This window comes from Mustela erminea, chromosome 5, assembly GCF_009829155.1.
Source record: "Mustela erminea isolate mMusErm1 chromosome 5, mMusErm1.Pri, whole genome shotgun sequence".
Lineage (NCBI taxonomy): Eukaryota > Metazoa > Chordata > Mammalia > Carnivora > Mustelidae > Mustela > Mustela erminea.
The window spans coordinates 86,955,688-86,967,910 of NC_045618.1; the positions used below are offsets into that span (position 1 = coordinate 86,955,688).

The 12,223-nt window shown below is 38.8% G+C and overlaps 1 protein-coding gene across 4 annotated transcripts in view; it reads right to left on the reverse strand.

Annotated features, from left to right (window-relative positions):
• SLC25A21 (solute carrier family 25 member 21) overlaps nucleotides 1-12,223 on the reverse strand; it is a 493,157-nt gene that overhangs the window by 124,406 nt on the left and 356,528 nt on the right. For 3 of the 4 annotated variants that reach the window (XM_032344079.1, XM_032344081.1, XM_032344080.1), the window contains one exon: nucleotides 1,559-1,642. In XM_032344079.1, the coding sequence (XP_032199970.1) occupies nucleotides 1,559-1,642 (84 nt within the window). Of the gene's footprint in view, nucleotides 1-1,558; nucleotides 1,643-11,331; nucleotides 11,384-12,223 lie in introns of those variants that run through there. The other variant, XM_032344082.1, reaches the window with a different exon arrangement.

The following is a 12,223-nucleotide window of genomic DNA, read 5'->3' on the forward strand; positions in this document are numbered from 1 at the left end:
CAAGGTTCTGAAAGGTGTAAGGTACTACAGCTCTAAGATAAATGACAGGTGGGAAAAATATTTGTAAATCTATGTCACAGTTAAAAAATTAGTACCTACAATATATACTGAGCTCCTACAAATCTAAAAAACCTAACCCAAGAAAAACGGGCAAAGAGCACAAAAAAAAATTCACAAAAGAAATGATACCTCATGGTTACAAAAGTATGTTCATTCCCAGTTATAATCAAAAGAATGCTTGTAGACAATTTTATTTTTCACCTGTTAGATTATTAATAGGAGACACATATGGGTGACAGCTATACCAAATAATGATTGATAATGTCCAGTGTTTGTGAGGGTGTGGAGGAATGAGAACTCTCAAAAACTGATACTTTCTAGAAGACAGTTGGTTAACATTTATAATATAAGATGTGCATATCATTTGATCCTGTATGTCCATAGCTAGCAAGTTATTTTCTAGAAAAAAATCTATATGCACATAAATATGAAAAAATAGTATAATGATATTTATTGCACCATCATTTGTAATAGTGAAAACCTGCAAACAACCTAGTGGTCTGCCAAAAGGATTAATTTAATAGACTGCAGCATGTAGATACAAAAATTACTATGGTATTAAAAATATATATACTGTCATGGAAACAAATCCATAACATATGTTTAGCTGAAATAAACAACTGGTAGAATAACATTCATAGTATAATCTTCCAAGAGAGGTAGTGAACTACAGAGGCGAGGAGGATGGGCTTTGAGGTCAAACAAACCTGGATTTGAGTCCCAGTTCCATTATATATCAGATATGTGAAAATGACTAATTCCTCTGAGTCTTCATTTGGTTTCTTCATTTGTCCAACTGGAGTGGATTCTAATAGAGCCTACCCCACAGAGTCATAAGGAGAATTTCTAGCACACAGTAGAGGCTAAGTATATACTAGTTATAATTATTACTGTTACCATTTTTTACATACTTAATATTTCCAACCAATTCTCTTATGAAAGCAACTTCAAAAAACAAATCTAATATCCTTTGGAAAATTGTGCCAGAAAGAATCTTTAACTAAAACTATACATCAAAGACACTTTTAGCTTATATAAAAAAAAAATTCTGTTTATCTGATCATCTAGTAGATAGGATAACAAGTCTGACACATCAATTTTTAACATAGTTCTGTTTTGACTGAATATTCATAAGCCACAATGCAAATAAGGAACACATTTGGACACTATAGTCAAGAATCAAAATAAAGAACTATTACCTTTAGATAGCTGCTGTTATGAGAACTTTAAAAAAATATCAATGGCACAAAATAGAAATCATCTTCTAACCAGCAAACTGATTATTAATATCATTTGTGGTAGTTCTTATATATACATACTTAATTTTCAATTGTATTATCAGGAAAAACACACCAAAAAGTGGAAAGGCACCCTTTTAAATACTTTTCTCTAATAACAGTAGGAAAACGAGCCATTCAAAATGAGAAAAATGAGCTATGTAATAACATGTCAAATGCCTAAATCAACATAGAGTTCATACACAAAGAACCATACATACCCTTCTATTCGGAAAATCGTTCGAAAGCTGTCTCCCAAGCTTTTATAACTGTTTGGATCAGTTGCACATCTCTGAATCTGGAACCTAGAGAAAAAGAAAAAAATCAACAACAAAAAGATCCAAGTTAAGGATTTTGCCAAATGTCTTTCCCCATTTTTCAGTCTTAGGACACTTAGCCTTTTCAGGTTAACTTAAAATATTCTGGGTTTTGCTATAGAGTCTATTGATTTATTTGCCTTATATAATCTTAACTTTATTTTTGTAGACTTTAAAATTATATTCTTCTGTACTTTAATAGAAACTATAGAAAGAGTTTTTTTTTTGTTTTTTTTTGGTAAGTATAGAAAGAGTTTTTTCATCTGTTTCTTAGCCAGGCAGATGCACCCTGAGGCATGTGTGCCTTTTTCTTTTTATGAAAAGCATACACAGATGTCATAGATTGTTTTACTGTATAATTCAGAAATCTGAAGGTGCATATGAAACAAATAAGTAGCTCTATTTCTTATCTTAATTAGTGCCCCCTTGATGGTAATTTAATACAAAGGTTAAAAATACAGAGCAGCTAATATGGCCTAACTTTGATCGTGATTGTGAATTTGGAATTCATCCTGGCACACAGGAACCTGTGCTTAGAGCAAGAGTTGCAGCTGTGTTGTGGTACAGTTTACAGTCCCTACTTCTCCTTCATGATGGAGCGGAGCTGGTCATTACGTTCAGGCTTCCTGAATTTTCACAGAAGCATATAGTTTGGTGCTCAGTAAAAATGTACCACATTTTAGAAAGCAAAGTTCTTTTTTTCTTCTTCTTCTTCTTTTTGGTTAGGAGCATGCATCTAAGGACTTTGGCCTTTAACATTTGGGAGTTTCCCAACATGAGGGTCTTAACTTGCTCATCGTGTATTTTTACTCCGGGGTTTGTTTCTAATGAGATATATGACAAGGACTCTCATGCCTCTACACCCCAGGTGTTCTCCATTTTGGGGTTTCTTTAGTCTCCTTGTGTCTCTTGTGTCTACTTGTGTTGAGACTACTTGTAGTCTCTTTAGTCTACTTGTGTTTAACTCCCTTGTCCCAATTCTGAGTTAAGGCCCTCTGTTCTTCCTTCCACAGTTTTACCAAAAATTTTTAAAAGAACATTTCCAAAAACACCTCTTCTATCATCCACGTTAAGATGCTTTTCTCAGGGCACCCGGGTGGCTCAGTGGGTTAAGCCACTGCCTTCGGCTCAGGTCATGATCTCAGGTCCTGGGATCGAGTCCCGCATCGGGCTCTCTGTTCAGCAGGGAGCCTGCTTCCCTCTCTCTCTCTCTGCCTGCCTCTCCGTCTACTTGTGATCTCTCTCTATCAAATAAATAAATAAAATCTTTAAAAAAAAAAAAAAGATGCTTTTCTCAGATTGTTGGATTTATAATACAAACACTTCTACCTCTAAGAATGATGTGTTTTATGGGTTCTAGGCCCCAGGGAATTATGCTGAAAACTGACATATATATCACAGAAAAGAGTGACTATTTTGCTTTGATTGAAGGCAGTTGGGCATATGAAACGAGTATATTATAAAACTGGAAAGTGAGGCTGGATTATATTTGATTTTGTAGGGAGTTGCCGAACATAACTGTGCAGGAGGGTAGCCATTCTGAGAAGAGGAAGTTGAGGATCCCAGCACAGTTCTTTCAGCAGAACGCACACAAATACCTACAAAAGTATTTACTGCCTGATTGGGTGGATTGGAATGGGAGTCTGGAGGGCGGAATATCCATGAAGGCGATATAATAATCCTGGTGAAGATAATGCCTGAACATCAGGGGAGGCAACAGGAATATAAAGAAAGGGGTGAGCTTGTTGGGTAATTCCTTTTCTCTTTAAATATATGGGTGTGTGTGCGTGCACGCGCGCGCGTGTGTGTGTTTTATGATACATTCAACACGATACCTTCTTGATCCTCTTCAACCCACCAAGCAATATTCTATTATTGCCAAAATTTAAAATGTCATAAATGCTCATCTTCACAATGGTTTTGTTCATCAAATTTAAAACTCCATTAGCATGATCATTTTTTGAAGGTTAGTTTTTAGATAAGAACTGTATCTCTAAGATTTGAATGGTACTGAACTCATCAGAAGATCATGGACCAATACAGCTCACTCATTTAAACTGTTCCAGATCTAGAGGTACATTTGGTGTTGGCATAACCACTGGCCCAGAAGGCTGAGTAAGCAGTTCTGTCTAGAACCAAGAACATGATTTGATGGTCAGGTAGATGGACCATGTTTGGTATTTCTGGACTACTGCATATAGATGAGATAACTTGGTACTTTGACTACAAATGACTTAACACTAAACCCAAAAGAGTACAATGAGAAAATGACATGTACACCTACACAACAAATAACTTTGCATAAAATTTGTTTATACTACAAATAACAAACAGCATAGGGAGTGATTTCCAAAATATGATGCTGATTCTCGTGAGAAAAAGAATCTCCAACTCTGCATTTCCATATTTGTAAGCTATATTCATTGCTAAGGAAGAAACATTTTTGTACGTTCTTAGTTGGGAAGTCCAAAATTATGCTCTAACTGTTCTTTTACGAAAATAATTTAAAATAGTTTTATATATTATCAAAGTATTACATGGTCATAGATTTTTCTCATAATATCTGTAAAATTTTCATTAAGTTCACTTACCTCCATCAAATTCCTTTCTAGACACTTTTTCCCCAAATTACCAAGTATTTTTTAAAATAATTGTCATATGAAATGAGATCTACAGGTTTAAAAAAAAAGCTCAGAGCATTATCTTCACTATCAAGAGTTGCAATAAATAAGTAAATGAGAACAATAATTTACAATATAAAGAAAAAGATCCACAATGTCAAGTAGCACCGGTACCAAATTGCCCAGGTGTTCATCAGAGGGAGCAATTACTGCTCTCTGCAGAGGGTCAGGAAAGACTTCAGGAAGGAGAAGGGATTTGAGCTGGTCCTGTAGGATTCAGAGGCAAAAAGAGTACACAGGAGAAAGCATTCCAGGTGGGGAAATGAGAGAAACAAAGTCCAGGGAGGAAAAGTTGTCCTTTGAAGAGAAGTGAAGAAAGAGATCCCCCACCATGGCAGCCCCCCACATTTCCTTCAGGTGTGAAGAAAACCTGCTGTGGCATTCAGTTGCTCAGGGTGCGTGGAGACCTGAGTGGGTTGGGGGAGGAAATGAATGAGATAAAGTTGAAAATCCCAGTAGAGACCATGTGACTTCTTCCTGCTCCTCAGTGGAGTACTTCAGTGGAATCATCATGGCCATCTCCCAGTGATGGGACTCTGGTCCTAGGAAAGTCAGCAGAGGGACCAAAGCAAGTACATCCCAATGCTTAGAAAAATGACCTTAGCCCCTCTTCCACTGCTGAAGCTCAAGATGTCGACGTTGTCTATGATGTCTGTGTGCCTGGGTAACACTGAGGCAGGTCTTTCGTCAGCTTACACCAAGACGAATACAGACTAAATATTATTATTTCATAATTATATTATTATTTGAAATTATTATTATATGAAATTATTATTTCATAATTAACTTAATTAACTATATCACCTAACCTTGTATTGGAAGTCTAGGCACTTTATTTGCTATTAGCAATTTCTTTCTTTTTGTAGAATCTGACGGATGCTATTTCTAATCCGCCATTCATTCAGCTACTAAGAGTTCTTGAACACTTAGTATGTATCAAGAATTCCACTATTTGGGGTATTACAAAGAAGTAAGACATAATCCTGCCCTTTAGAAGTTTCTAGTTTAGGTGAAGGAACTATGCAAACAGATGATTTCCATATGCAAGTAATGATAGTGTTTCAGAGTATCCAGTGTCAGCCAAGGAGTTTTCCTGGCACTCAGTAAATACCATTATTACTCTTCTTGGAGATGATCTCCTATCTATGGTGGACTGTAGCTGACAGAAAATTGTACTGTGAGGAGACATTGACGGGAAGAAGGAAAATGTGAAGGCTAACTTTGGGCTAAAGACCAGTGATTACATTTTACCCACGCCCCCTAAAACAGGCAACAAGAACAGTGAGTGGAATCCTTAAGGAGTGTTCCACTTAGAAACTGACTGATGAGTGATGCTGTGTTAATTATAAACAGGAGTGGCAACATCAAAATAACATTCCATGAGGAGAGTCCACAAGCTATGCTGTAAAGCAGTGCAAAAGGACGGGCAGGCAGGGTAAATACTAATTCCTCAGTAAAGCCACCCACCATTCTTCACTGGAGGTCTCCTTAAGCAGGCTAAAGCAAGCACGTCTGTCTCTTCTACAGCACATCGCTAATACGGCGTGTCTGCACGTTGCAGAGAAAGCACATGCAGTATTTAATTCTACTACACATGACTTGTTCGGATCATAGAGTTATCAGTTCTTCTAAGGAATCTGTTTCAAGTTGATATAATTACAGTGCATTTTGGTCAATCATGTAAAACAGCAATTTCCTTCTTCCTCTCCACTCATTTCAGCAACTTAAAAGGTTTCTCTCTTGGATTGAAGCTTTACGTCAGCATTATTGCAAGCTGCATTCTGGGCTAACAAATTCTCTCTATGCCCGGGGAGACAATCTTCCAGTTACGTAATATAACTCTTTGTAAAATTACCCAGGCAAAGCCACACTACTCTTGATTGTATTTAGAAGAAAAGGTTGGACCTTTCCATTGTCCTAATAAAAGCAGCTTAGACACATCTGGAATCTCCATCTGAGAAACTTCTCTTATTAGAATGAAAACGTGCTGCCAAACTGGCAAACGGGACAGGGGAGTAACACTCGAGAAGCATTCAGTCAGTGCCTGACATGCAATCAGGATGAACCACAAAGACGTGTGGCTCAAACCCTCCATACGCCTCATTGCCCGGGAGGCAGCAAGCCTGTCTGCTGGGGTTCCAGGGAGCACAGTCGGACACACTCCTCTGAGCGGAGGGAACAGCCCTATCATCCACCATGCCATAAACATGAAGTGAGTTACTGTGGTAACCCACCAGGGCAAAGAAGGGCTGCTCAATGTTCACAAACAAATGTACAAGCGTATTTTTAAAAGCTGAAGAATGTTCTCACTCACTAAACTATTTATTTTTCTCGGAACGGGTTGAGAACCATTACTGCAGTGTTTCCCACTGGCTTCATTGTGTACTTAGCCAGGGATACCCACTTTCAGACTAGTCTGCTGCTGGTTTTCTGCACAGCTAGGAACGCCAGGTTAGGCATTCAGCTGGTCTGGGTGCTTCCTAAGACACGGTCATAAAAAAGATCTGTCTTTAAGAAATAAAATGACTTTGCTTGCCTTAAATGCTGTAGGACAAGGTTGTTTGAAAATTTCAAAATCTCAAATTTTTGTGGTGCCTTTGTTTGCAAAGTAATTTTTTAAATCTATCATCTTTTTAAAAAAGATTTTATGTATTTATTTGACAGAGAGAGAGACAGTGAGAGACGGAACATAAGTAGGGAGAGTAGGAGAGGGAGAAGCGGGTTTCCTGTTGATCAGGGAGCCTGATGCGGGGTTTAATCCCCGGACTCTGGGATCATGACCTGAGCCGAAGGAAGATGCTCAATGACTGAGCCACCCAGATGCCCCTTACCTTTCATCTTAAAGAAATACTGATGGCTGATGGCATCGGTCCCGGGGAGAGGAGGCTTCAGGTCACACACATACAGGTACACGTATATGCATATATATATATATATATGTGTATATGTAATTTATAGTGTATTTGTATGAAGGGTGGCAGTTGAGTTGCAAAGAGTCAGATTGGGGTAGATGATGACATTTGTCTTGGAGCTATGTTCACATAGCACACACTCTGCTTTTTAGTTCGACCATACGATTGTTTGTGGTGCTTAGGGGTAGGGAATTGATGGGAGATTAGGAAGGGGGTGAGAGCCATCAGAACCATCCCTTTGGTACTGCCATTGACCCTGAGCAGAGCAGTGAGATGGGTGAAGTTTAGCTCTAGCAACATCTCCAGGCCATTTTCAACAATATTCTTGTGCTCTCTGCTACCTTCCCTTCTTCAACTCCATTCTCAGAAAAGCATTCACACCCTTTATCCTTAATGTAGTTTTTCAACTGAGATGCTGTCTCTCAGATCCTGTCCCCCGTAAAAGGGATTTCAGCTGTCAGAGGCGAGAGAGAAAGGTGTGTTTTGTTTCAGATGGAGATGCAGGGTACCTACGGCACCAAAGATAGTCCTGAGTGGTACGTATTTCCTGAGTGGAACTGTATGCTACTATCAAGCTGTAGGTTACATAAAAATTACACCTTTCTGTCAGAGGTGAGGGATTTGGGGGAAATGAGACACAGACCAGGAGCCACCAGTTACAATTTAAGTGTAGCCACGACCAAGCAGTGAAAACTAGTGAGATTTGTAGCGTAATCCTTCTTGGCCTTTCTCCTCAGCAGTAAAATGGGAGAGGAGATGTTACAGGACACTTTGATTTAGAAGGGACAGTGACACACAGACCTATATTTTATGAGTTGATTAGCCATAAGAAAGAGGAAGCATTTCATTGTTTTGTAAAGCCCCAAATTCCATATTTTATAGAGGTGGGAGACAGCTAATAAAAATTGTACACTGAGGGCGCCTGGGTGGCTCAGTGGGTTAAGCCGCTACCTTCGGCTCAGGTGGTGATCTCAGGGTTTTGGGATCGAGTCCCGCATCGGGCTCTCTGCTCAGTGGGGAGCCTGCTTCCTCCTCTCTCTCTGCCTGCCTCTCTGACTACTTGTGATCTCTCTCTGTCAAATAAATAAATAAAATCTTAAAAAAAAATTGTACACTGACAGTAAGTCGTGATGAATCTAATGAAATCCCCTGCCAAGATCTTTGCAGATGTGGTGGTATGAACCAAGATTATTAGTAATTACCAGAATGTTACACATGCTCCTTAATAAACACTTAAGAAACCCACTAATGAATCAGAGATTAACAGACTAAAGGATAGCAATTACAGAACACATTAAAAGGATAACTATAGGAAGATTAAGTAAAGATTTTAATTCACCATAATTAGCCCATCTTACTGAAATAAGATGTTTCTCTTATGGAGTATGTTTGATTTCTTACTGGTTGGTTGAGCGTGGCCAAAGTCACACCAAACATGTGAAGACATGTATGAGGTTTTGAAATTTAGTTGTCCACACCTAAACCTTACAATCTTTGGGAAAAGACCCAAAGAAGCACATCTTGAGAAAAATTCCCACCATGTCTACTTGTTTCCTGTACTCTGAAAAATCACCTTCCACTGAGGCTGCCCCAAGAGAAGAGATATCCACTTTCCATGAAAGGTTAACCACTGAACTGAGGGGGGATGGGGCCTCTGCATCTGTCATCCCTTCAGAAAGACCATGTCCGATGGTGAGGAGATGAGGCCGCATCTTGGGAGATGATCCCATCAGTTTTCTTTAGAAAATGCTGGGGAGAACAATTTTCTTTGAACATGGCTCAAAAAAAAAATGTTGGCTATGGGTATTCTGTTTTACTTTAGATTAAATATAACAGTAATCCACGTAACACTGCCTTGGCAGTGACCAAGCACGAGAGTCCTTTAATCATGTTGGAAGGGTGCGGTTTACGGTTCTAGACAGATTTCTGCCCCAACATTTCCTGAGATCCTCATCTGTACAAGAGGCAAAGTTAAGAGTTCTGGGGACACAAAAGGTAATAAGCCACAGACCTTGTCCTCTAGAATGGAAAAAAAAAGGTGGAGCTCGGGGAGATGTTTGTAGTTAATTATAAAATAAGGCAGAATACAAGGGTGCCTGGGTGCCTCAGTCGGTTAAGTATCTGTCTTTGCCTCAGGTTATGATCCCAGGGTCCTGGGCTCCAGCCCAGTCTGGGCTCCCTGCTCAGTGGGGAGTCTGCTTATTCTTCTCCCTATGCCCTTACCTACCCCCCCCCCCGCCGCCCCTCCCCTGCTTGTGATTTCTCTCTCTAACAAATAAATAAAATCTTAAAAAAAAAATAAGGCAAAAACAAGTGTTAAAGATTCTGGGAACTAGGTTTGTCTGCAATTTAAGCATTGTTTTTGCTTGCTGGGTTCACGACTTAGGCCTGGCATCAATTAGCACCCTAAACTAATGCTAACAAATCCACAAGGGTCATGAGTTTGGCTCTGTCTGTGCAGTGACCACCGACCAAAGTTCAAAAGCTGTGCCCTTATGAATTTGGCTGCTTATCAAAGTATTCTAAAAATTCAGGGAAAAGAAAGATATCTTTCCTGAATGTGCTCAGTCATTGCTCTGAGAGAGCCTCTTTATAAAAGAAATAAAGATCTATGCCTGGTAAAAATGAAGGTTTTTGCCTTTTTAAAGTCTGAATGTCTTTACTAGGTGTAGGTGGGCCAGGCTATGCTTTGGCTTAGTGTTTATGATATTGTAAAGGAGACCAATAAATTTCTCCATGTTATTTTAAAACAGTTTATAATTTGAAGAAATATGTAACCTGGAGTGTTCAGTCAGCCTAGATAATTGCTACAGATAAAGTAACACATCTTGGCAAAGCCACAAAAGCAAGGGAAATCTTCTGTGCCATGTAATTCTGAACACGCTTTTGAACAGAGCCTCAAAAATATTATCTCTCTGAAATATCAGATCAACCCCGATAGCCTGATTATACTTTAAGTAATTTCCTGTGATCCTAGACACGTCTAATTGCGGTCTCCTTTCACAAGCCTGGGAGATTTAAAGTCTGATATTCTGTGACTGTACATTTTACAATTCACACTTTAACTATACACCTAAATATCCTATAAATGGTTCATCGTTTTGCCAAACGCAAGTTTTGCTACGATAAACATTTACCTGTGTGTCCCTGACTAGTGTGATGAAATAGATCGAGTTTTGTGCATCTTACACAATTATAAGGCATATCGTATTCCTAGCATGTAGAGTCTGTGCAAAATTTGACCTTGTAAGATGAATCATGATAAGACAGTTGATTCTACCGTCTGGCACACGTTCTTCCAGTTGTTTATATTACTTATGGGATAACAGCTAAGAACGCCGACAATATAATTCTACAATTTATTTTAATGACAATATTCTAGTTAACAAGTCAGAGACAAATGATCATTAGAAATTATAACCTAAATCTAATAATGTTAAACCACAAGCAATAAAACAGGCTAATTGACATGGCTGTATAATTAAAGTGCTCCAAGCATAAACTGGTCTCAATTAAAGAAAAGCCTGACTGGCATGACTTTCCGTATTTTGCTTTGTAAGATACATGTCACAATATAAAATTATGCTTATAATATAATAATATAGGGCTGCCACTTCTTGACTATACATATCTGTGTATGTATGCATGTATTTAACTCAACTTAGTGTTTAGCGTCAACAAATGACCAGACGCACCTACCTCCATTTTCCCACGTGCGCTGATGTAGACTGGCCATTACAGTGGTTAATTAGCATGAAATCAAATTATATGTGGGAAGGGAGGGAAGGCGGGATCACAGGTTGGAAAATAACCCACTCGCAAGGTAATGGGAGTAGAGAGGGTGACATCAGCTTTAAGAGTCAAATACTAAAATTACCACGGTCATGACAAATATTGTTTTCACATATTCCCAGAATAATTAGAGTTTTAAAAAACTTGATCCACCCCCCCTCCCCCCCAAAGTCAGCTATATTCTTCCTTCTCTGATCCTCCCCACCTACCTCCCTGGGTCAACAGGTTTTCTTAATGTTCATCAGTAGCACCTACGGCCTGGCGACAGAGAACCACAGAATGCCATTCTTACCTGCTGAACTCCATCCAGCTCATTGCCCAGGGTGAGACTGAAGTTCTTGGTTTCCAGCCTCCATAAAAGATTTCCAGAACAGGGAAATCGAAAGCAGTCAAATCTACTTGAATCCTCTTACTGGCCCTGGGAACTGAGCCACTTCACATAAACTAATTATGCACAAGAGACTGTAAGCTGGGGTCCCAGTGAGGGAGAATGTCAGAGAATACAGAGTTTCTAGACACCTAATATACCATTCCATTTTATTTTTACTGATTAAATGTGCCTATTTTATGGTTTATTTAGCACTGATAAGGAAGGATGTTTTTCAACAATGTCAAAGAGAGAAAGATTAGGAGAAAGGGTGATTTTTTTTTTGCATTCATAAGCATAAATGCTTATGCTAGAAAGAAATTTGGGGAATGGAGGTAAGAAACTTGGCAAGTAAGGAAGAAAACATGCTTATGCTTATCGGAGTTGAGGAAAATTTCAAGGGACATTTTTATTTTTATACCAAGATTGACCTCATATGTTACCAAGATTTGGATCAGTTATTATTGATTCCAAATGAGAACAGAGTTTTCCAAAGCATTTTGTAGGTGGACAGGACCCCCAGATGATCAAAACAGTGGTGATCATACTGCTTGCTTATAAATCACTTTCAACTTTGAGAGCATTTTTATTTTTATTTATTTTTAATTTTTTGGGTTAGATTTTATTTATTTGAGAGAGAGAGAGAGAGAGACAGGATACAAGCAGGCAGAGCAGCAGACAGAAGGAGAAGCAGGCTCCCCATGGAGCCCAGTGTGGGACCCCAGGAGCCCAGGATCCTGGGATCATGACCTGAGAATGTCCAGTAAAATTACTTCTCTAAAACCAAGCTTTTTTCCTTTGTTAAAGAGGGAATAAT